General features: G+C 43.7%; 1 protein-coding gene across 6 annotated transcripts in view; it reads right to left on the reverse strand.

The window, feature by feature from the left end:
- Positions 1-6,018: 6,018 nt before the first annotated feature.
- Positions 6,019-26,158, reverse strand: part of ATP8A2 (ATPase phospholipid transporting 8A2) — a 333,209-nt gene continuing 313,069 nt past the window's right edge. For 4 of the 6 annotated variants that reach the window (XM_051638630.1, XM_051638621.1, XM_051638639.1 and 1 more), the window contains 2 exons: positions 21,686-21,777; positions 11,713-13,269 (listed from right to left, as the gene is read on the reverse strand). In XM_051638630.1, coding sequence (XP_051494590.1) covers positions 13,172-13,269; positions 21,686-21,777 — 190 coding nt within the window. In that variant the 3' untranslated portion in view covers positions 11,713-13,171. Of the gene's footprint in view, positions 6,598-11,109; positions 13,270-21,685; positions 21,778-26,158 lie in introns of those variants that run through there. The other 2 variants (XM_051638602.1, XM_051638611.1) reach the window with 2 other exon arrangements.

Consider the following 26,158-nt stretch of genomic DNA (forward strand, 5'->3'; position numbering starts at 1 on the left):
GGTGAGCCCAAATGAAGGTGGGGAGCCTGAATGAGGGTGGGGAGAAGCCAGCAAAGGCTGCATATGCTGGGCTGGCACTGGTTTGTCCATAGCGCACCTCAACATGCTGCTGATGCCCTTGCACAGGGTGCAGTGGTGGGGACCATGGGCCGGGGCTTCCCCCACAGCAGCTGTAGGAAAACCCCCTGGTTCAGGCAGCCCTGCCCCAAGGCTCTGCCTGCACCCACCAGTGCTGGCTCAGAGCAAGAAGAGGGGGCCTGGCAGCCTCGTGGTGCCCAAACGACTGACCCATGAGGGGAACAGCATGAAACCACCACCAGCAACACAACCCCCCCCACCACCCTAACATGCACAGAGAGAACCACCTTGAAGTGCCTCACCTATTAGCTAGGCATGAGCAGAGGACAAATGCCATTCCTCCCCACTAGCAGGGCTTTTGCATGTCCCGCACGGCTGTTCCCAGGCATTTATTAGAGGAAAGTGGAGGTTGGTGCAATTGGAGGCTGTTGCTTAAATGTGGCCCATAATGGCCACAGGAGAGTGAGCTGGGGTTTGGGTCCCAGCTCAGCACATTAACTTCAGCACCTCCCTTTCAAAATATCTAATTTGCTGTTCACTTTCAGTCTTGCTGGAACTCTTCTTTCCCCTCCAGATTTCCTGCTTTCCTGCTCTGTTCCTCCCACTGAAGTTGTTACTAAATATTATTCCCCATATGTATTCCCTTGTATTTTTCCAAGCTGAATCTCATTTTTATTGTTTCCTGCTCATATTTCTTGCTTCTCTGTAGGTCCCTTTGTATTATTTCTGTTCTCAGTGGGGTTTGCAACGTTTTCCTGCCCAGGATCACTCACAAATGTACGGAATGAGCCACTTCAGCCTGTGCCATCCTTTCTGCTCTTCCCCATCTGCACTAAATGCAGCCAGTTTAGTGGGACCCCGCCCTCCCTGGGGGCTCACAGTGTCCCCTGTCCTGTAGCAGAGAATTTAATCCCTGTAACACTATTTCTGTGCAACCTGAGTGGCCAGATAACATTGGTCACTGGTGCTGTAAAGCCTCCTGTGTCTCAGTGTCCACCACGCAGGCCTGCGTGGCAAAAGATGTCAGTGTGGGTTTCACCCATGGAAAGCCTTCACCAACACCGTGGTGCAGCTGCTTCGCACCAGCTGAATGCTGTGGCAAGCTCCAGAGGTGAGACTGAGCAGGGCGATGTCTCAGCACCCCAGGGTGCACCCATGCCCACAGCTCCTCAGCTGGACCCAGCCCTGGGCGCAGCCGCCTCATGGGGAGGCACAACAGCTGTGGCGTGGGGCTGGCATCTCTCTCCTTGCTGCACACATTCCTTTTCCACCCTGACCCTTGCCAGTTAGTAATTTCCTCACAGAAACACTGCTGTATTTGCTTGGCTCAGTTTGTTCTTTTTAACTCAGCACACTGACCCCAGGCTTTTTTTCCACCTGGCTCATGACTCCACACCTCACACCTTCTCCAGCTCCCCCGCACTGGCTTGTTCACAACGTTTTCTCTGGGCCTCATGTCTTCTCCATCTCTTCCTTGCCCCCACACTAGCCCAGGTGGGAGACTATGTGCCCATTTACCAGAGGTGATGCCATCCTCATTTTCCAACTACTGAAAGTAAAAAGGCAAATGTTTCACCAGGCACAGCTGACAAGTTGTGTCAGGGCTGAGTATCCACTTAGTCCTCAATGTTCCTTAGCAGAGGGGAGAAAAACCTCTCCAGAGTGTGAAGTGAATTGCAATGCTCAGCCTGTAAGAGTCTCCAGCACTTTACTGGTTGGTGGCTTTGGAAAAATACGGTTAATCTCATTTACATTTTCTTAATATTTACCAGTTTTGGTGATTATTTATCATAGGATGAAACTACGCAGTTAACAACTCAGTCATCTTCTGCATGGGGCAGAGCCCAGTGGGTAAGTGCAGCTCACTAAGGAGAGATGCAATTTCCTTCTCTTATTTGCAGTGTTGATGGTACATCAGGAAATATGAAAGAAAACTCACCTTAAACTTTGAAAACTCAATCTTGCTTGCCATCTCAGACTCTTTTCACTCACTTAGTAGGCTTATAATAGCAAAAGCAGAATACAAATATTCAAGAAAGGGTAGAAACAGCATCCTTTTTCCTAAACATGGTAATCCTTCACTTTCAGGTAAGCAATCCCTTATTTGCTGTACCTGTTCTTCAGAAAACCTCCAGCAAAATCAAAGCAAACAATGATGCATCAAGCTGAAATATGTTGTTTAATTCAAAAGATGAGTCGCTTTCCACCAAGCCTTCCTTGTGTTTGATGCTGAAGCTCCTGAGGGCATGGCCCACACTGGTTTGTCTTTGTAGGTTAACTTGAAAACAAAAAAGCAGGAATCCTATCAATGCATTTAAGCTGGTGCAAATGAATATAATGTCAGACAGTGGTAACAAAGCAGTGATAAAACAAAACTACTTAGCCATCTTCCAAAATATTGAGCAACATCCCTCAGTCAGGTTTGGAAAGTACTTTGAAAGCTGGTGGGTACAGTCTGGCAGATGTTTCATGCTGCTGCAGCTTGGTGGTGTGGCCACTTGCACCAGGACAAGCCTGACCTGACAGCACATCACGCCTCTGAGATGAGGACACCAGCGTGTTGTGCGGTCTCTGCTATGATTTATTACCTGGATGGTAAATATTAGCTTATGCAGCTGCAAATTCCCTCAGTATTTGCTTTTGAGAGAAAGAATCCTGTTGACTTCACACATCTGACAGTCTGTGCGTGATGGTAAATGTCTCATCACGGGGGAAAAAGTGACTCTCAGTTTACATCAGTGCAAAACAAAAGCAACTGTTGTAGATTTGTGCAGTCAGGATCAGGTCCTCAGTTTAAAAGCTAAAATGCCACCTTCACCATGTATGGTTAATTATGTTGAGTTGTTACACAGGATTTCATTAACATGTACGATAGAGGTAGGCAGTTCAAACTCAGCACATCCAAGTTAACTGACACTAGGGCCATATGACACTTTTTACAGCCAAAAGCAGGCTTACAGCTCCTTCCACATCGTGGATAAAGGAATGGGGGAGGTGGACAAGCACACTTAGAAGAAAGAAAACTGGAAGAAAGGGACTGTGGGTTGCATTTGTATAACACACTGGTTTTCTGAGGGACCAGGAGGTGCTCCTGCTGCCTCTACTAGTTACCAGCAAGTACCACCATTTCAAGACCAACAAACCAGTCTTGTTTTACTGAGGCAACTGTGCTGGATGTTTATGATCAGGCTGTAGGTCAGTGCCAGCCCTAAGCCATCAGACACAAGGCAGTGCGAGTGCTGAGGCTCCCAGGCACTTCACTGCAGGGTTTATGTGCCAAAACACCTTGAAAACTTGCAGCTTCATCACCCAAGGGCCTGCTTCATGTGCTCCAGAAAGCTCAGTGTTCCCAGCACTCCAACAACACAACACCCTCAGGGACAGCACTTGTTACCATGGGAAATGCAGAGGAATAATGACCACCTCTTCTACCATCATCCCACTGTCCATCAGATCAGTCATGGCATGAAAAATGCAATGAGCTCCTCTCTGTCAAGCTTCCTGATGGCATGTGTCCTGGCTGAGTGTGGCCACTACAGCAAGCACTCACCAGCACGGTTCACCGTTCCCCCACCTGGGATGCAGCCCACTCAACATCTGCCCTAGAGCTCCCTAGATGCTCCCCAGAGCAGCCATCAACTAGCAGTGGCTTTCAGCGATGTTTCAAGCCTTGTTTATCTGTGCCCCCATATTTCTGCTGAGGAAGAAGCAAGAGGAAACCCACTGCTCCAAGTTTCTGAGGACCTGCTGTACCCCAAATGTCAGGGGAGCTCAAAGAGGCTGTGCTGGAGGGCTGGTGCTAGGAGACTGGGTACTGCTGCAGCTCCACTCACAGAAAGGGATTATGTTTCTAAAATCTTCTTGCTTAACATTCCTCAACTGGACCTTTCTCAGTTACACCTGTATTTCTTAATGCTCCCATTTCAGACTTGGGTGGGTTTAGGGACTTTGATTCTCCTTTGGTCTGGTATGAGGCAGAGAAAACCTCCGGCAACGGCCTGAACAGCTGCTCCGGCAAATATGTGGCTCTGGGACGTGAGGACTAGCTGCTTTCACAGCCTTGTCTGTCAAACCAGTAGAGGGAAAGTCTCTGAGGTGATTAGTCAACTAATATATCTAATAAGGGGTTTAAGCAGCAATCCATTATATTTAACAATTCTGAGAATCATTTCCCTTTTAGTGCACTGTGCAAGAGACAACAGGCAGGGAGCAGCCGGCTAAGCATCGAGTTCTCCCACCGCCAGCTGAAAAAAGCTTATTCAAGTTTATCATTAATTTTACTTTGGCATAATTGATTGCCCATATGTGTGAGAAGCTTTTACATCCAGTGAGGTTCCTGCTGCTACACGCTTGCAGGCTGGACTGCTGCAAGGGAGGCCCAGGGAAGGAGCAGGCGTTCACCGCAGCACAACAGGGATACACAAGGAGTTCATCGCTGGCTTTTTATTTCTCTGCAAAGGAAAAGCTAGGTCTGGCTTCTGGGATAAAAGTGTTTTGAAATGTGCTCAAGTAAGGGCTCATAAAAGGAAGAGGGGAAATTTGGCTTACACCTCCTTTTTGTTTCCTAATTTAAAAAAAATCCAGAAGTAATTTGCTGTTTTAAAAAAGTCTCTCTGTGCTCTTAAAAGTGGTTCTGTCGGCAACCTAGAAGGAAAAAACACATTCATCAAGTTATAGCACCCTAAGGAGGAAAAGTTTTAGCCAGACTATATATAAATTTGCATTTTGTTCCTGATAAAATCTGTTTAATTCCAGTATCTAATAATACTTGGACAAAAAGATCTCTTTGTTAAAGGCTCATACACTTTTACTTTCTATAGAGATCTTCTAATCCCCCATGGTCACCAAAAATCAAATAAGGCCAATCTTTTCTGCAAATTTAACTTCAGCCGTGGCTTGAGTATCACTCCTGACTCAGTGCACATGACAGGTTTGTTCAGGAAGGATGCTGCTCTTGGCCTTGAGCTGGCTGTGCCCTGAGGGCTTAACGCCCAGGCTTGCCTGGCCAAGCTGCTGAGGCCCTCCAGTGTGCCACCCCAGCTTCCCAGCAGGTCCAGTGTGAGGGACAAGGGAGTTCACAGCTGTGAAAAGATATTTGTTAAATGGAAAGAACATACTGTAGCAGGGAGGATCACAGCACATGTCCCCTGGAGCATATGGATGCAGAGCTACCGGGGACAGGCGAGCCTTTGTGTGGTGCTTCATGCTGTCGGTTTTGCTTGAGGCAAGTGAGCTCGAGAGGTACTTTTCCAGGCAAGGCAAGGTGAGTGAGCTCAGTGGTGTCAGCTGAGCACCATCAGCACAGACTGGTGGTGATATTCCTGATCAGGCAGAAGCAGGTGAGATTCTGCCCAAGCACTCAGGATGGTTTGGAGAAAGGCATCTCTCATGGTCTTGCATCACCTTGCACCTCAATGCATCATCAGACCACTCTCCCCACTCAAACACAAGAGCATACAGGCCCAGCGCCAAAGAAGCCTCTTGCAAATGTAGCTGCTAGAAGAGAAGAAAGGGCACTCGTGTGTCTGTGTGACTTAGCTCGGACAAAAGATTTCCAAGGTTTATTTTGGTGAAGCCTTGGTGAGATCAAATGTAAAATTTTTAGGAGAATATCTGTTCATCTAGTTTATACAAAAAGGTGATTTTTTTCCCCCTGGGGACACTATACAAACACCAGGTACCTGCTGCAAGCTCACCAGTACTGTTCTTGTTTTACCATACTAGCCTTGCATTTGGGGCCCAATTTGAGACCCACTAAGGAGCCCAAGCTTTGTCCTGGGCACTAACAGAAACAGGTCCTTAAAACACACCCGAAAAGTCATGAAAACAGAAAATAATCCACTTGTCAGCTTTGCAGGCTAAATCTCAAACACATTTAACACTGAACCCATGCTGCAAAACTTGTGGTGAGATAAAACAAACAAGCTTCAGTCCATTGGGTTGCCTTAATAAAAGGTTTATTGGAAATATTTTTGTGCAGACATACAACAGTCAACAATGCTGTTCAAAGCTACAAATTTGCTAAGTTTTTCGAACCATCTAAAAATACAAGTAAATGACCTTCATTTGTATTGTCTGGGAGGGAAACAAACTCCACTGTAATGTGACGCTGTATTTAAACTACCAGAGGACATTAATAGGACGTGAAAATGGTAACACTTCTAGAGGAAAAAACCCACACACCACTGCTCTGCTGGGAGCCAATTTAACATCCCCCCACAGCATTACTCCTCTCTGCATATCCAGATTAAAACCTCCCCATCTGAAACAATATTTAAGCAATTTGAGTAGATATGACAGACAAGTGGGCACATGACTTGGCTTGCTGATGAAAAAGATGCTGTTAAAGATCCTGTCACTCAAGCTGTTGAATATTTGACCTCCCAGCACAACGGGCTGCACTTCAGGGGCAGGAGGAGGGACAGGGGAAGGTTTCCAAGTCAGACGAATCTTCCAACACACACATGCACGTACAGTCCCAGAGGCCTTGGCTGCCTCGTTGCTTTATATCTTGAGTCCCTTTTTTAAGAGAGTAAAGAAATAACTTTGAGCAACTTTCCAATCTAAGAGCTCTTGACAGTACGAAGAGCAAGTGCCTGCATTTCCTTTCTGAATCAAAGTATCAACCAGAAGTGCAAAGGAGAGAATATGCACTGTCTGTTAAATTCCATGTTTTCTAAGGAACCCCACAGATGTTTTGAAATTGATTAATTTATGCCAAGACAACATCTGGAACATCTTCGCAGGGAAGCCACCCAGCAAGGTGGTCAGAATTTAAAACAATCACGTCTTTCTGTTAATGTTGGCTTTTTCTCTTGGCTTCATCACTTCATAATTACAAGGGTGCTGACCTCCTGGCTATGCTCAGTGACAGTTTGGCAATATATTAGTCTTTTCGTCATTGTTAAGACTTCTGCACGACTGCCCAGAGCTGGGCTTGCCCACACGGAGTTTGTCATTTACCCACTTCTATTTCTCTTTAGTAGCTACAGAGATGCTTAGGGAGAATGATCCTCTCATGGCAGACTTCAGAAGAATTTGTCTCACCTTTTCATACATAAAGGAAGGCTCTGGAGAAACACCCACACTCAGCTATTTTACCTTCTGCCTCCAAACTGCAAATAAGCAAGCAACAAATCCAAATGAAACAACCACTCAGCTTTACACTCTACCACAAAAAGACCTTGATCCCCTGATTAACAAGCCCCTTCCACCAGTCTAGGGAACAGGAACCCAAGGAGGAGTCCCATTAACTCTCAGTGAAAGATATTCCCTGTTAAGACTGAAGTTATTTCAGTGCTCAATTCCTGTGGGTCCATGAGGCAAACAGCAGCCAGTAAACAATTCAGCTATCTGTCATAACCCAGAAAACCTGCTAGAGGCGAGGCACACATTCCCTTTCTCCAAGCTTGGCATCAGAGAAAGCTCCACTTCAGGAGGTAACGGAGCTTCACAAGCTCACAACACTGCTCCCTTCCTCCCTTCCCAGAGCGGCAGGAAGGAACCAGAGGAGTAAGCCTTATCACAGCTCTTCAGGAAAGCCTGAGGAATCCCTCCCCTTCCTTGCCTCTAACAGCAGTAGCTTTGGCCAAGCTATTTTGTTTCCCTGTCCCTTCACCCCTTCAGACAACCCATCTGAGAGCACATTCCCAGCCAGATAAACCCAGCCAGGCTGTCTGGGCTTTCTGCAGGTCACCGAGAAATTATCACCTCTGGGATTCACTTGTGTGGCCAAGCAGGACAGGGCCCTTTCTGGTTTTCATTTGCCAACAAGGCTCAAAGCCTCTATTAATCTTGCTGCTAGGTATGGGAAAGGTATGGAAAGAATTATTCTTTGTACCCATATGGATTTATTTTGTTATCATCTATAGTACTGACCTGTCCTATGGCCTTCTCCAGACAAACAGCTCTGGTCAGAAGCACTGAAAAGTAGTGGAGGCTCTCTTAGGTGTCTGGAGGATAATGAAGCTTTCAGGTAAGAGGATCTGAGTGCTTTTCCTCCTGGAGCCATTCAGTTCTGAGAAGCCAGTGTGTTCAATATAATAAAACTAGTGAAAATAAAAGGGGAACAGGGCTGTGCTAACTGTGTAATCAACATGAGGAGTCTTGTCCCAACCCCCTACAGAAGGAGAAAGCACTAAGAAAAAAAAAAATCAATGTGCATGTTTTCACCAAGCAAAGCACTGAGCCTTTGTGTATGATGCAGGAAACAGAACAGGTGAAGGGGCTTTTACCTAACAGGAATTGCTTGCAGTCGACCCAGAAAGCTCAGCATCAGGAAGAATAAGCTCCAGAAAGAAACGACCTGTCTGAAAGCTCAGGACATGTCAAAGGCCTGACTTCATCAGCACTAACAGGTCATTTCCAAAGCAGCAGAGGCTGTGCTCCTGGAACAGCTAGTTTTACCCCTGCTGTTGCTGGCAGAGTCCCACCGGCAACTAGGTATGATGGACACCCATGACACAAAGTTAGGGAACAGGCAGCTCCTGAGGACTGCCTCTGGCAGCCTGGCTGGAGAGCCACCCTTCAGAGCAGGATCTGGGACAGAGGTCCTGCACGGAGGGCTTCTGAGGAACAGTGATGTGGCTGCAAAGAAGCAACACGCTCAAGAGGAGTGTAATTGCCTCTTCACTCCCTTGCCAAGTGACACAGTTGCTCACAGAGGGCCTGACTGGTAGGGTGGGAATGGGCCATGTACAAACTGAGTTATCAGATTAATAACCTGCTGAGTCTACATCTTGTGTACCTCTTTACCCTGTCTGCAGTGACAATCATGAGTTACAGCTAGGAACAATACCTAGATTTGAATTAAAAAACTGCACTTGATATGCAGTTGGGCTGTGCCTCTTAGAGCTGCCTGAGGGAGAGCCTCAGGGCTGTGCCCAGGGGACCCTGCAGGTACCAGATAGGAAGGAGGCTCCGGATCTGCTTGGTGCTCAGTATTCTTGAGGAGGTGTGGAGTGCACCATAGACAGGCTCTGGAAGAGATGAGTACAAGGGTCCTTCCTGACAGGACAGAAGGAGCCCAACTGTCTGGCAACTGGGGAACATGCATGGTCAGTGCCTGATGCATCAAGTATAGCACAGACATAGCCAAATTTCCTCCAAGCCACCAGGAACTTCTTATCATTGCCATTTATTGCTAGACTCAAAAAGACACAAAGAGCTCTCCCTGCAAACTGACTGAAGTTTAAGGCAATGATACTGTGATCCAAAACTTAAGTAAAACATCCTCAGTGCCCTAAAACTAGGGAGAAACGTGATAAACCCGAAGTGCTCTCGGGGATGAACACTGCTCAAGGGCTGTTCTGCTTCAAATTTGAGCTGAGGTGTAACAGCAAATGTACAGTCCTCAAGCTATTGAAAAATGAAATTAAGTCAGTATTTATAAAACCAAGGGCGAATGTAAATAGGACATCACTAGTCTGCACTGATGACTGGAGGCAATGCAAAACAGATTGGGTGAGTTAGCCCAAAAGGGCAAAATAAGTCTGCAGGACAGGGACAGGGTAAGGACTGAGCACCTCTCAAGCTTTTGGGGTTGTCCACAGTTAGACCCAGTGCAGCCACCGACCATGGCATAGGTCCTCGCATTTCACTTATTCTGGTCCACCTGAGCTTTCTTGTCTTTATTTACAAGCATTGATGGTTTCCCAGCAAACACACCCCAGTACATGCTGCAAAAATAATGTAATCTTGGTAACAGGAGACTTCCCTGCAGCATCTGCTGTTAGCTGCTAGCTGAGGCACGGGAAGAGATTGCACATTTCTGGCATGCACTAAGAAGCGTGTGGTCTAGTGAAGTGCAGATTAGCGAGGCTTGACTGTTATCTTAATTTACAGCCCATATAGTTCATGCTAACTCCACACACATTTTTAGATACATTAGCAGCTTAGCTTGACTCAGATACTTTTATTGGTTATTTGCCATTTCTCCTTGACAAGTTATTACTGACTTCCCATGCTAGCTCCCTACAGCAAGACCTGAAGCCCTGTCAAGAAAAGAAAATGTCAACAGACTTCTCAGCAGTGCTCAGCTCAGGCTCCCACTCACCAGCTTTAATTTGCTACTAGGCAACCGTTAAAGGAACAGCAGCTTCTATTCAAGCAGCTACTATGGTGTTACAAAAAGAAGCAACCAGATCCAGGTTTAATTCAGGAAAATCACCACTTCCTTCTGAATATTCAAAAGCACCCCCACCACTTTGGTTGATGCAGAGAGCTGACCAAGAAACACTTTTCTGATCAACCCTAGGTAGTTAAGTCTGGACAGTCATGCAGAAATCTCCCATTCCTTCTGCTCCAGCGCCCTGTCTAGTTGATAACACTTTCACAAAGCTCTTTCAAAAGGTTGCTGTTACTGCTACATGCATGTGGGTTAACCAACAAGGAATTCTGTTGATGCAGAGCAGCTGCCCTTCTCCTTTTGCTAACGCACCACCGGAACACACCTCATCATTGCTCACCAAGACAAGCAACTCCAACAGTCAGACTACAGCATACTACAATACATTAACTCCCGTAATGACTCCAAAGTACAAGAAGAATGCCAGGTCTTGACCTGGGTGGGCTCTACAGGATTAGCTCAGCTAGAGATTAAGGCCTTACAGTGATGATAAAGTCTGACCTGCTAGCCCCAGTGTCACATACTGTACAGCCCTGTGACAAACCCCATGTGTAATTCCCATTGAGCTGACATCCAACACATGTACCTCAATCTAAGCCACTGCTCACTCTGGGGAGGGTTTTTTGTTTGTGACACACACTGACCTCAATTTACAGAGAGGTCAAAATGATACAGCCCATAGTCTGCACTAATAAAATAAATCACGTCAGATGACAGCTGCTCCTCCCCAGCATCTCTCATTCTGTTCTGTAAAATTTTGTTGCACTAAGAACTGAAAAGACTCCAGGAACCTTTCTATTCTCTTCTCAACACATTTACTTGCCCTTCTTCATTATCTAGAGATATTTAAAAGCTTTTTTTTTTTTCCTGTATCTTCATGAAAAGCCTCCAAATTGTTTACATACCAATGTTTAGTGTGTGGCTCAGAGTACAAAGACTAAGCCGATCTCATCTCAGTGGGAAGTTAATTTTCCTTGTGTTACAAAAGGAAGAAACAGCAGTTTTGAGGGCAGGCTTACACCACACATCTCCGAAATAGATTTTGTTTCTAAATAAAAGAAAGTGTTTAACAGGTTAGATTAGCGTTAAGATTTAAAAGCTCCTGGGATCAGGTTTATCCTCCCCTTATTTATTCTCTGCACTAGTATTCATGCCTTTAAACAAAATTAATCTCCCAGAAAACACACACCCCTGCTTGGCCCCTTGACACTCATGCCTATGGCAAAATTATTTGCACGTTTCCTTTATTGCATAATTGTCTCATTAGCACTGCAGAAAGAAGGTGACGACTTTTCCCTCTGTGCCACCGGCCTAATTCAAGAGCAATCCTGCGGGTGCTGCAGGAGCCAAATTTGCTTTTTAGCATGGAAGGGGACTTGGAGCCTCCGAGGTGGCACCGGGAACTACAACACTTGAGCACTGGCATTTACTCACAGCCCTTAAGGAAGACTAAGTCAGTGGGCCAGGCTGGCGTTTTCCTTTTCCTTGCTAAGCATAAATATTCATACTCAAATTGCTTTCGGATATATTTAAATCAATAAAAAATTCTGGATGACAGTCAATAGGGCAAAAAACAACACCAACTTCTTAAATGCACAGATGTAGTATATACATTAACCACAAAGCCTGGCTGAAACAGCAATATTTACTTTATGCTATTCAGAAACATGGCTTGGCAACTAAAATTAATAGAACTTGTCTGGAGGACAGCATAAGCTTTCTAAGAGTTCTTTCAGCTTTAACTTATGCCTCAGTTTTTGCTTTTTTTTCAGAATTCCAATTTATGCAGCAGCATGCCTGTTCCACTGGCACAGCGAGGCTGAGGAGCCAGCATTCCTTCCAGGGCTCGTGGGTCCAAGTGTGTCAGGAAGCCCGTTGATGGATCAGACCTAGAAGAGGGACTGGTTTGGCTGAACAAACAAACAAGTCTTCTCTCACAATGACCAGCTCTGTGTGTGTACATGTATGTGCACGCGTGTGTGTAAACTCTTCCTAACTTTCCTTTGCAAGCCTATCCTACCTGGTCAGGGGAATGTTTTTTAGGTTTACAGTATCAGCCTCCTGTGAAGATGCACATCTTTCTGAACACCTGACAAGCTTGTACCTTTTAAGTTCTCCCTGTTTTGTTCTACTGTTAAAGTGGGAATGGGATTATGGAGGCAAGTTCCAGGCTACGTTTCAAGTGCACGTCTGAATACATCATGAAGAGTTACCAGGAGGCACCTATTTGAGTCCACTTTTGGGCACAATGCCATGCTCTCAAGGCAGCTTTCCCTGCTGAGTTCTGACTTCCATGTCCTAGCTTTGTGAGCAAGCTATTAATTGGGTTTTAGAAAGCTAAGATAGAGCCCTAGCACATCCTGTAAGAGGGCTAGAAATATTCTAAGTAATTCACTGCTAACTTGTGTTACTCTGTCATAAGAAGGCAAATAAGCATTTTTAGCTACAGACTATGTTGCAATCAAAAATTGTATGCCACATTGTCTGTTAAAAATTTCAGCCAAATTAGTAAACATTGAATATTAGAGGGAGTAATATCTGCATGCAGCTGTGTGCACTGGGTTTGTGTGTAACAAAACAGAAAATCTCAGCACCCCATTCTAATTAAGAAAAGGCTGATCTCTCATGGAACAAATTTTCTACTTTTCCTCCAGAACATTGTTGATGTTTTAAATAGTGGTAAAACATTGTTTTTAATTTCACATCTCACATAGCACAGTCAAATGCTTCATAATAACATAAACAAAACTTTAGGCAAAGCTTTGCGACTGAATTCAAACAATGATTTCCCCCCACAATATGTACTCAAGGTTTGCAGGGAGAATACATGAACTTGTTGGCTAAGGCCACAGAAATGAGTTCTCTGGTGTTTTGGCTGCTGCTGCCAACCCTAGTTGAGAATGTGTTAACAGTGGATGTGTTGATCCAAATCCCATTATTCCCGCCACCCATCAAGTAAAGAACCATTTATTCTATTTCTCTTCTCCTTTTGGTTGTGTCGTAGGATCGAACAACTTGTGACTGGGAAACAACACCATGTTCTTCTTGTGAAAATGCATACCCATCTGAAAAAGCAAAGGAAGAAAAAAATAAATCACTGGAGTCCAACCCAAGGGCACAGTCTGTTTTTTCAAACAGTTTTAGGCATCACTAAAGCTACATGACCGAGACTGCAAGGATCTGTGTTTCTGTGCTGCACTTCAGACACTTGCAGCTGGGCACTACTTTGCCCCTGCAGCACAGAAAGGACATCTGCTGCCAGCTCTGTCTCACTGTTCTCCTCCCCAGGCCAGGGCAGTGTACACAGTCAACACTTCCCATTAGTTAACCTGACTAACGAGCTACTGATTGATTTGGACACCATGTGTATTCCCATAGTGGCAGAGCTTCCTCAGAGACTTAACAGACAGGTAGAGATTTGCATTTTGGCTCGCCTCCCCTATAGTCTGCTTGGTATCAGCAGTTTCCCTGGGGAAACATGGAGATGTCTAGACCACAACTATGTATCTGACTCATGGCTATCTCTTAACTCCATTCAGGAATTTTTAAAACAAGTTTCCAGGTGACATGTGACAAATCACACCAAGAAATTATAAATTCTCTTGGCCAGTCATCCATATCTTCAATAGAGCAAAATTAAACATATTCTGGAGGTCTCGTATTTTTCACAAGTTAATCCTGCTAGCTAGCACAATCCTTTGGACTCTAGAAATTACTCAAATGAAAATAACCACGTGTCTAATTTCTTTTAAAGTACTGTGGACAAGGCAAGTGGCATTTCTAACATAATCTGCAAAACATGTTACTGGTAAAACAGTCACAAAAGCTAATGGGCCAATGTGGTGAAACACCAAACAATATTTAAAGCAGACATGACCCTGCAGAAAATCCTGAATGCAAAACTGTAGCAAAAGAGAACAGACTTTGTGACACTAAGGAAAGGTGATTATCAGGTGTAAATGGGTAACAGGAAAAGAGAGGCAGATTAGCATAGTTACAAAAACTGAGAATGAGAAAAGTCACAGGCTATACAGAACCAGATAATGCTTTCACAGAATGGTTTGAGTTGGAAGGGACCTTAAAGAATGCCAGGAAGATTCGGCAGATGTAAACACTGCCTTGAAGAACACAAGAATTACACCATGACTAATTCTTCATGAGCAACTCTCCATCTCCTCCAAGCAACTCTGGAAGCAGGAGCTTGTGAAGTCTGAAATCCTGCCCCAGATCCACCTGAGGCTGAAAGACTCGGTATCAGATAAGGATGATGTCCCAATTAGTAGGCACAGACCTAGCAAATGTCTTTCAGAAGTCCTACCTTAACAGGCTCAAGGCGTATTTCCTCTCCTAGATCAAGCACCAAGGTGAGATAAGGCTGGAGCACAACACAGAGGGCTTCTGTGACAGAAAGGCACAAGGGGCTGAACACCCTCTTAAAGCAGGAAGGATGTGAGGCCCATAAGCAGCTTGGTGCTGTAGAATGAACTTGCTCCCCAGGGGCCTGAATGCAGCCTGCTTTGAAGCAGGTGACAGATGCTGGTAGCCAGGAGAAGCCAAGGTGGTCAGAAATTAACTATCCCTTGAGTGAAGCTTGTTAAACCTTCGCCTTGACACCCAAGTCGGGACCATGTAAGCTCAGCACAGATGCTCAAGCACTCCTAGATCTCTTCCTCTGGCTGATGCCTGCATAGGGAAGGTCATCAGCAACTCCTACAGTGCTGTAAGCTGCTGGGAAGAGTGTCTCACAACACTAGGGATGACCATTGTTCAATTAATGTGGAAGGTCTTCTCTCTCACAGAATGCAGGTAAATGTCAGCCCTGAAGCTGCAGGGACTTTGCTGCAGATTTGAGCTCTTCAGGCAGAACACAGGCTCCCTTAGCAGGAACACACACCACCAGCAGCTTAGCTGAGCTGAGTCACACGCATGGTAGGAAGTATTTGCCAGTAAATGGAGGGGATTCAAACAGAAATACATCATCCAGAACTAATTCCAGTCACATTTCCCTCTTGGAGTGATTGCAGGACAGCATGAACTTTGATTTGATTACGTGACTGATCATCCCAGCATCCCATTTTATTTTCCCTGAGCAATTCCATTCCTATATACATAGAGCTACAGAGGTACAGGTTGTTTTTTCATGCCTCTAGCTGAAGGTTCACAGAATACACTCACAAAATGCAGTCTTTTGGAAATAAAGTATGTACATGTTGGATAATTGCAAGGGAAATATGATATACAAAACAGGCTTTCATTTAAAAAAGGGTAGATTCACACTTAAATACCTCCAGTGGGTTTGTTCCACACTAACAGCCAGCATACTGTTGCTTTTTTGGCTAGATCCTCAGTGGAAAGTCAACTTGGTCAAAGACAGCTAGCTTCAGCTCTAAAACACTGAAGCCCATGCCTCATAACCTGGTGTGCATCAAGATGGCTTTGCTGTATCTACTTATCCAGAAGTATCATTTAGCTCAGTGAATTCTTCAGCTGACATTAGCTACTGCAAATCCAGCACTGACCACACAAGGATGTGGAGCCCATCAACCTCAGGTACCTTCCCATGGCCTGCTTGTTTCCAGTGCTAGCAAAGACCTACAAACAGCCAGGCAACCCAAGCACTCTGCAAAGCAAATGCAAAATGCAATCCAATCAATATGTTCATCATTCTCACACCAGCACACGGCAAAAAAAATCAGGCTAAGACGATCAATGATTAACAATACCAGGGGCATCCCTTACATCCTCATGTTCTTGATCCACACAGAAATATCAGTAATGAGGGGTCTGTGTGTACATCATGGGAAAGGCTGTACCTCCCATACTTGCACACTGCCCTACTTAGCTGAAGTTCAACTTTTTGGCAGTTTATTTATAACTTTTCCTATTGTTCTCTGTACAGGAAGATGAGTTCATATTACATTTTTCAAAAATTATTATTCACATTACAACTAAAATTGAGCTTTAAGCTGCTCAGGCAGCTGACTGTGCCTTGTGGAGTCAGAATGCTGTGAATGCTCGAGTCCCATCCACACTCCCCAAGCAGCTCTACATTTCCACTACTTTCAGACCCCATTCAAAAACAATGAAAGTTTCCATCTGCCAGTTACTAGGGAGCTTTTTGGAAGTTTGAACTTTTCCCCCAACTCCAGTTTTAAAACCACACCTACGAGCCTGCCCTGGGAACAAGGCCCTCATTGTTCAGCTGTCCTGCAGCAGCCCAAGGAAGGAGCACATTTCTTTGGGGCTTTCTGGGCACAACCCACTCACGGCTGTTGAAGAAGGAAGGACCTTTGTGCTCAGAGACTTTCTACTAGGGAGGAAAGGTGAACTTTTGAGTATCTGCCAGTGGGGCTCATTTGTTAAGAGGAGATTCACGTTCTCATCAAATCTAAGGTTTCACTCATACCAGAGATATTATCGGGAAACCTACTGAATTTTAAAAGCATCCTGTTGGTTTTTTTGTAAAGCTAATATTCTACTAGAAATTCAGAGTCTAGTCTCCCATTAGGTTTCTAATTTAACACACTCTTTTTCTTTTCACTGCAATGACTACTCTGGTCTGTGCAATGCTGGATTAGTGTAACTGTCTCCATGCATGTGTCTTAAACACAGTAATGATGCACCAGCTCAACAGCCCACACATCATCTCTTAAGACCAGGACGAGAAAGGGTCCAGAGCACTCTTTGTTCCAAAAAATCTGCTAATGGAAGGGCTGTATACAATTTTAATAACTTCTGGGATTATTTTAGAGGCCTCCTACTCCTTGCACTCTCCTCTGATACACCTGAGCTGTCTGTCCCAGCCAGCAAGAGGGCAGCTCTCACTGGAAGCCTGACAGAAACCTTGCCTTCTGCAGCATTTCACTATTTCATACATGCCGTGGTGTTATGGTTTAGCTTAGTCCAAAGTATAAAAATCCATGTAACTATCATGATGTCTGCCTTTGGAGAAAAACACCCAGATTCAAATCCACTAAAGTTAAGCTTTAGGGTTTGGGGGAATGGGAGGTTTTGGGTTGTGGTTTTTGTGTTTTTTTGGTTTATTATTTTAGGAAATGTTGCCTCTCAGATACCAAAATCTTTCTGAAATAATAAAAAACAAGTTAGGGTATCACTTGCAAATTCCCTCTCAGCCCAAGCATCTGATTCTGCTCAGTTTTAAAGGAGATTTGCTATGATGTTGCAGTTCACATTCACCAATTAAACAGTAAATGCTAACTCAGCACTGACTTCTCCAGCAACCCTCTTCCACAGTGAGGGCTGCTTTAAATCTTGAACATTTTGACTGATGCTTACAGAAATCATTCCTTTCTCTGCTGATAAACTATGCCTATGTTTTCTCAAGGACCCAAGAGGAATTCCTGACAAATGGTCTCACATCTCTTCTGTCCCAGATACTAACCTACTGGTATTTGCATGTAGAAAACAGAGCCAGATGCCACAGCATCAATTCTAAACTGGTTATTCCTATTTTTTTTTTCCTTACATTGATTTTAAAATATTGCAACTCCACTTGACACTCAACACATATGGAAGCTGGGAAAAAATATAGAATGTATATTCTATTTCAAATACGTGCCAGATAAGAGGAAACTGAGTTTAAAAAGCACCTCAAGTAGCTACCCTGTTGTTTTTCAAATCAAAATGCACCAGCAGAAAGTGAGAAGAAGAAGGTGTCTGCTAGTGGAAAATAAATGGTGGGATTAGAGCCCTCAGCATGAACACATTATTATTATTTACCAGCCCCCGTACTGTGAAATGAACCTTAGATGACAGGTGCTTTTTCTCCATTGATTAATAAGGTGCAGACCATACGCTCTGCATTCAAATTTACTCTATGCAACCACCATATTCTGTCAAAGGAAGAGGGATTTTCATTTCTAGCATAGGCAATCTGGGCCAAGTGCAGTAATCCTCATTCAGGCACAGCTCTCCGCACTTCAGGCTGAGTTCTGCTGGAGCAGTGCTTAAGGAGAGAGGGATTCAGTTGTTAAGAGCATGCTGAGACAATGACAACTAAATGCTGACAGGGGGTATTCTGAATTACAGGAAGAAAACTGCACTGGTGGGACGGTATGAGACTTCCCTTAAACACAGACAGTCTGAGGGTACCAAGCAAGTGGGGAGCATCACCCTTCCCATTCTGCTGGTGAAGCTCTGGGGGCACAGGTGACACAGGCCAGCCATGCAGGAAGAAAGGGGAGGTCAAGAACCATCTTTTGTGTCTACAGAGCTTGTCCAAAGGAGATGCTACTTTCACAAACTCACGGCAAGAAGAAAAGACAAACTTGGAAGGAGACTTGGAGAAAGCTCACTTGGAGAAAAGCTCATTGCCAGCAAATCCTCTGAGCATGTGTGCTTTTGGGAGCCATTACTTCTCCTTCCCTTGAGTGTGAAACCCACAGCACACGAAAAGGAAGGGTCCAAAGATACATCTGAAGAGTCTGGTGGCACTTCCTGCTCACTTTTAAGAGCCTTTAGAAAGCAGATGGCAACAGGCAACCTCCAGTCACACAAGGCACCTTCACCACAAGCTGTACCAAGCCTGGAGGGCAGCATCATCACTCTTGCCTACAAGATTCCTCTGAGATGGTTTTATGCTAGCACACAGGCTTGATAACTACGTAAAACCATTCCACTAAAGTTTCATGACAATGCCATCAACCAGGAATGTTAAAAAAATAAAAAGATTGTGAAGTTTTCATAAAGCTTGTCAGAAATTATACTGTTAGGAAGGAACCACGTGATCTTTGACAGTACAGTTAGTAGCGAGATTTCTTTCATGCTTCTGACAGCTCTACATGACTCAGGAACACAAAAACAAAGCCAGAGCAAGAAAAAGAGCCATGAAGGTCTTATAGACTATAAGGGCACACCTTTCCAGGTAGACAGGGGCTACTCTCTAAGACAGTCACCCTGAGCCAGTTTCTTTACTGGGAGGAGGCATTTAAGAGACTAACCCTGGCTGGCACCCCTGTATGGCACCGACATGGTACTGGCTGTGCGGCTGTCCCCGACTTTGGAGGCTGGATCTGCCAGAGCCTGGTACTGTACAGAAACATACCAGCCATGCATCCTGTCTGAAGGTCTTGTGCTGTGTTAAAAGCTCCAAAAAGAGCTAAGGAATCAGAGTGAGGTTCTGCCTTTTGACACAGAGCTCTGCAGACTTACCTCAGTTGTCTTTCCCCTCCACAGACAAGTAGTATCAGCCCTGAAACTCCTCATGAGATTTTTCTCCTTCCCATGAAATTGGAAACAGTGCTATTTAGGCATTGTTTCCTCTCAAAAAACTTGGAAATAGTTGTAAAAAAAACCCAAAACACACACAAAAAAAGTGCTAGTCTCAAAGCAGTACTGCACCTTTACAATCTGTGCTATGAATTTAATCCAATTTTCCTTCCTTGTTGGGACCAAGGCAATTGATTTCCTTAAGCCTTTGTCAGCTCCAACTAAACAAACCATTTTCCTGCTTTATATGCAAGTGTCAGTTTCTGAGTTGAAGTCACACAAGCAATTTTTGGAAGAAGTGGCCTTCACAGTCTGGGAACTTGGAACCTGGTGGAAACATATGAACAGTTCAAGACTTCAAACAGAGTGCTTGTACTGTGATTTAAGATATTGGCCCAGGATGTCAAGGCTACTGCCCCATTCATCAACTCTTTGCTTTGAAGATTTCTAGCATTTAGTAAACAGTTGTACAATTTAGGGTTGTGAAAACAGCGCATGTGTTCCCTGGATTTCACATGGCCTTGCACATATAGCAGCTATGCAACATTGGAAAATAACATTTGACAAGAGATGACAGAAGTTTAAAAGAGTCATGGATATGCCATAAAAAGCGTCTTTCAATCCTAACAGCTTCACAATCAAAATTTATGTTCATGTGAAAAACAGGCGGCACTTTGTAACTTGGTCTGACTCATTTAGCACTTAATCACTTGCATTAATATGAAAGCTAGTTATCCAAATTAGCATTTATTTTGATACAATTTTTCTTTCCCAGTAGCTATTCAACTACTAACAACCTGATGATGAGTTCTACCAGACTAGCATGTATCAAGTCTGGCTAGTCACCACTGGTGTATCTCCCGTCTGCACTCTGTTAAGTCTCTACAGCAGACTACTTTGACAGCAATTTATTTATGCACTTTACAGATTTCTTTTACCAATCATCACTTTTGGAATCTCCTCAAAGAGTGTGTCTGCATGCCAAAGCTCTGCTGCCATCAGTATCCCTGGCTCCTTGATGCAAAGGATTAAATCCTGGCAGAAGTACATGGTCCACAGGGCTGCTTTGTGCACTGGTCTCTCTTCCCAAGATCTCAGAAGATCCTACATCCCTTGATAGTGATGGCCTCACAATGACTCTGTGAAGGACAAAGACTAGCAGATCCATCACTGTTCCGCTCCTAGTCAAATTCCCCATGAAAAACAGGAATACCTTAGGCATTTGGGTTCTTAAATCTCAGCCGTGTCTCCATGGCCTGAACTGCAACAGCTATTCCAGAAGATGACACAGCCAGCAATGAGATTGGACTTCCCTAGAATTCCTGAACAGTCAGGCGTGCCACTTCTCACTGCAATGGCAATAGGAAACCCAAATCCTGAGTGCCTGCTCCTTGCCCTGTGTGCAGAAATACTGCATGTTGGAGGGTTATTTTCTTTAGTAAGATGAGCATATTTTGACCACCAGTTTAATCACGAGACTGCATTTTACCACTAGAAAGGGATTGACTGGTCTGACTTTCTGGTCCCTTGAGACAACATGGTCCTTTTGTGTATCTGTCCTACAGGAGCTGTTAGATTATTTTTAAGGCTGTGGAAGCCCTTCTGACACTGACAAAAAAAGTCAGCCACAGCAGATCAAGGCCTGTCACACATTCCTCTAGGAAGACAAAGAAATGGATGACCTCTACATCAACAAGAAATGCAATTTATTCCAAATGGCAGCAGTTGTAAGATGTGACGTTGCATCTCTTCTCACAGCAGAGGACAAAGAAGGGGAGGAGAGAGGCAGCTCTGCACACCATGGCTTTCCTCATCACAAACACACAGAACCTTTCAAGTGGCACAACTGAAACATCACTGTGCTCTCAGCTAAACACAGCTAAAGTGACTTTTCACAAAGAAACCATTTCTGTTCAAGCTAGGCTCTATCACAACATTTATTTTATCCCACAGAGTTTTTGATTTTACAGGATTCTTGAGATTACCAGAATTTTACAGTTAGAGAAACTGCCTATTGGGATTCTGTCATTTGGGCCTGTTGATTGGATCCTAGGGAATTATCCACATTTGAGCTCCACTTGCCTGGGGCCAAATACACTAATTCCACTTCCAAACGTGTATGTCTTGCTTGGCAGCTCAGCCTCTGTGCTAGATTATCTCTACCTACAATTTAATTAAAAAATAATCACCCTTTGCTTCCCTCATCTGGGACTGAATGCTGTGAAACACACACACGCACGATCCACTACTTACGTGACACACTTTGCTGGAAAGAATGAGCACGGAAAAGGCTCGGAGGAGTTTTCCTGCCAAGCCTTTTTAGCAAATGATCACGTTCGTTCACGCTGAGGGAGAGAAAAAATACACCAGTGAGTGACCAGATAATTTCAAGGTAAAAGTCAACTGTATTTAATGAACTTGGCAGCTTTGACTTTGTCAGTATTTAAGATGGCTGTAGGATGAAAAATATTTCTTTCTTTCTTTAAACTGCACATTATCAGGAGAACTCTCTAATAATGGAAACTCCTCCTTTCTAAGGTTATTTTGTGTAAGTTTACATTTTGTTAATCCATCCCTAATATTACCAACATTGTGCTTTCTGAAAGCCCAATGCATATAAATTATTACAAACCATATCAGAAGTCTGACATCAAGTGATATGGAGTATTAAAAATGAGATTTCTCTTTGGTATTATGCACGTGAATCATGGCACCCACAAACTGCCTTAGAGAGAAGGAGCAGAGCAAAGCATTGTGGCTTAGCACATAGTAAAAGGCTTCTATCACACCTGCAAAACAGCCTGAAGCAATCAAAGTTGGGACCTACAGTTAATTCTGTCTTCTAAAGAACACTTTCATTTCCACCTCCCATACTGGAAAGAAAACTTCCTATCCAGTTCCTGATTAAAAACCACTTTGGCTTACACAGTTCCTGTCAAAGGTTTGAAAAATTATTACTGAATTTGCAGAAAGCGAAAATACAAACCTAAGGTGCAAAAGCACAGTATGCTTACAATAGGTTTAACATAAGTATGCAAATCGTTAGAGATACTCTCCACTCATTTTTATTAAAAACACAACCCATTTCATCAAGAACTTTATGCCCAGAATTAACAAACGATGCCTAAGATCCTGATCTTTTACAGCATTTAATTATGTACACAATGCCACTGAGTTCAATGGGGTTTTAAAATAAAGTAGGTGTCCAAATCTGATAGCACTGGAGCTTCAAATAAATGTTATGTATCAGATTATTTTGAAAAAGATATTACAGGTCTATGTTATTTCAAAGTTTATCTGCAATCGGGTTGTTGTTTTTTTTTTTCTATCTCACCCTTACTCCTAACACTGAGATGAAGCCAGGGCACAGAAGGGATCTGTTTGCTAGTGCAGCTCCTTGGACATCTTTATCCCATTTGCACCACATTTACACTGTGCTTCCATTTTCAGTCTGCTTGTTCCTTTATGTCTTTATTCACAAGCAGTAATTCCACTGTTTTTGCTGCAAACATGGATACAGACCTGAATGCCAACACTGATATCTGTCTTGGGTTAGATTACAAATTCATATACATTTGGTATATGGAATGGAAACCCTAGCAAGTACAGCTGCTGCTGTCAACAAGCTTACAACAGCTTTAAACAAACAACTCCCTTTCATTGAAGCAGTTTGCTAACTTCAAACAAGTAAGTAACCAAAGAATCTCTGAGATGCCTGTAATATGTAATCCAGGCTTGTAGGCTTATATTCCACTTAATAGTCCATTAGGGTAATATCCAGGCTCTGGATATCGGAGTCCTCTGTTCAGTGCATAATGAGATGTCCATGAAAGAAACGGAAGAATCCTTCTCTTTTTCCTGTGCTCTGTAAGCTCCAACACCTGAACTAGAAACTTGTGCAGACTATGGACCCCTCCTTAAAACCTTTACAAACTGCCAGCATTTTCAGACACATGGTCCCTTCCCCTCTTTCCCTTGGCACCTCAGAATCCCACCTGCAACAGATTCACCAGGTTGCTTTCCCTGCCAGCAGTGACTAGTAGTCCCTCAAAACAGAAGCTGATAACAGATTTGGACGAAAAACTTACAAACAACAGCAACCAACAAACCAGTAAGATTGATTGACACACTCAGCCAGTATAGGTAGTTTTTTTTCCCCAAATGTCTTATCATCTTATCAACTCCTGGTTTGATCTGCATGTGTTCAAAGAAGAAAGGCTCACAGGTTTCCACTAAAACCAGGGTTACAGCATGGAAGCTTCTAAAAATCTTGTAAGATCCAACTGGCTACAAAAACAAAGCTGGCTGTAAGACAACCAAGTACACACACAAAGAAACTTCCAACAGTTCAAAGTAGGCAGCAAAATAGAAAGCATGTACTACAAAGAGTTACCAGTAAGGGGATAGCAGGCAAGACATGAGGTTTCTCTAACCTTTAATGAGCTTACAAAGTCAACAGCCTGCAGAACCAGTGGTTACCAGTGCATGTGCAAACTAGCAATGCTATATTGTGCAACATCCTGCTGATTGCTGGGACTGCTGGGTAACTAGCATGTACATTGACTGGTGTACGCTGACAGAAGGGGAATACTTCATCTTCTGCAGGTAAAGAACATACAGGTACAGTCTTCCCTGTCTCAGTAGAACTGGAGACCAGACTTGGATAGATGGCTTAAAAAAGGGATCAAAAATACTTGTTTTAAGGGACAAATAAGCAACATCTGTGACAAAATTCTTAGATTGAGAATAGAATTACTCACAGCAGCAAAAGACATGAGGATCACATTCTTCATCTGCTGGCCCACCACAGGCACAGAAGTGCAGGATGGTGTCTGCTATAGGCCAATAATGGTTAGCTCCTCAGGCTTCTACATGCAGTGTGTGGAGAACAGTGTGCTGTCAAGGGACTTCTGACCAGGAGTGACACAGTGCAGCTCTAAGGAAGCCAAAGCTAGACTATCTTTGATATTGGTAATTATAACGAACAACTTCAAAACTGAAGGCACATCTGATTTTCCCCTTTGGGAAATTATACTGGATCATATCTATGCAAAAAAAGAAAAACCCACAGAAGAATTACAAGACTCATGGTTTAAGCACAAGGGATGATTAAATATACTGTAAGTCAAGATGAGTCAAGTACTATAAAATGAGCTCTTAATACATAGAAGTAAATGCAACATAGCTCTTCTGAAATGGATGAGTATTTGATTTATCAGCAGATATTAGATCACCCAATACAAGCCCTGAAAGGAAAGCAAAGTGCATTTCTTAGCTAGATGGAAGTGTCTGCATGGAATACCAAAGCAGTCCCTGTTCTCAGAAAAGGTTTTTGTCTGCTACCAACAGATAAAGCAAAGACCTCTCAGTCTCCAACACACACTGATGCAAAACTAATTATGTCAGATTCACAGGTGCTATGTTAGGCCTTATTCACAGAATCATAGAATGGTTTGGGTTGGAAGGGACCTTAGAGATCATCCAGTTCCAGCCTCCCTGCATGGGCAGGGTCACTTCCCACTAGCTCAGGTTGCTCAAAGCCCCGTCCAACCTGGCTTTGAACACTTCAGGGATGGGGCACCCACAGCTTCTCATGGCAACTTACTCCAATGCCCCACCACCCTCACACTGTAAAACAACCCCAAGCATTAACCACTACCAAGTGTTAATTCTGCTTTCCAGTGACTCAGAACCAGTGCTCAAGCCCAACCACAGGATCTAAGGATAGCATCTTAGGATGGATTGAGGCAAAAGGATAAGAGAACATGAGATCATGCTCTGAATATTGGATATAGCTGTGTTTATAATCAGGACCTCAAAAATGGTCTTAGAATGGAAGAAATCACAAACCCGGACATCCTTATGGGAGTCAGTGACCTGGAGAGTGACAGTGAAATATGCTTAAGATGGTTTGTTAGTGACCTCAGAAGGGGCAAGGGAGAGACACCATTCATCTGTAATTACATGGACAAAGAACACAGATAAAACGCTTTGAACTAAACAAAACAAATAGTAGATTAGAACAAAAGCTATTAAAAAACAACCCAATTCTGAGGGTTACTATGAAAAAACAATTCAAAGAAGTCATTACTCAAGTCATCTAAAAGCAGATTTAGTTGCTATCACTAATGAAGAATACCTTGGGCCAGAAATAACTTTGCAGTGGCTTCCTAAAAGGGTCAAGATGATTTGTCTGCCTGGAAGTCTGCACTAACAGCATCACACAAATTCATTAAGTGAATGACAAATCAAAAGGTAAATTAAAGGCAAGTTTTTTCCATTCCATTAATAAAATGACTTTCATCTAAATATCTGAATTGCTCTAAGGTGTCAACAGAGACCTTAATTTTATTTTTCTGTGTTCTCCTCTTCTCATCCCTCACAAAAGCAAACAGCCCTTAAATCTAGGCAACAAACATCTGGCTTTACACATTCAAATGAGATGCATCAAAACAAACAGAATAATTCAAAGCTGACCACAAGGTCCCACTGGCTCATTTGCTCAAGTAATTAAAAAAATATGAGCTTCACCACCAATTAACCTACTGAGCACTAATTAGCATTAATGAGGATTTGCAGTTCTTGGTATAGCTTGACCCAGAATGTCCTCCCAAGACTACTAATTGGCTGGTGGCAAAAGCAGGGCTCACAAAGGGAAGGTTAAAGTGGAAGCAGGTGTCTCTTAAATTGGATCTTCCCTGAAAAAACACACACATAGCCCAGTTA

Source organism: Apus apus, chromosome 1 (assembly GCF_020740795.1).
Source record: "Apus apus isolate bApuApu2 chromosome 1, bApuApu2.pri.cur, whole genome shotgun sequence".
In the NCBI taxonomy this organism is placed as follows: domain Eukaryota; kingdom Metazoa; phylum Chordata; class Aves; order Apodiformes; family Apodidae; genus Apus; species Apus apus.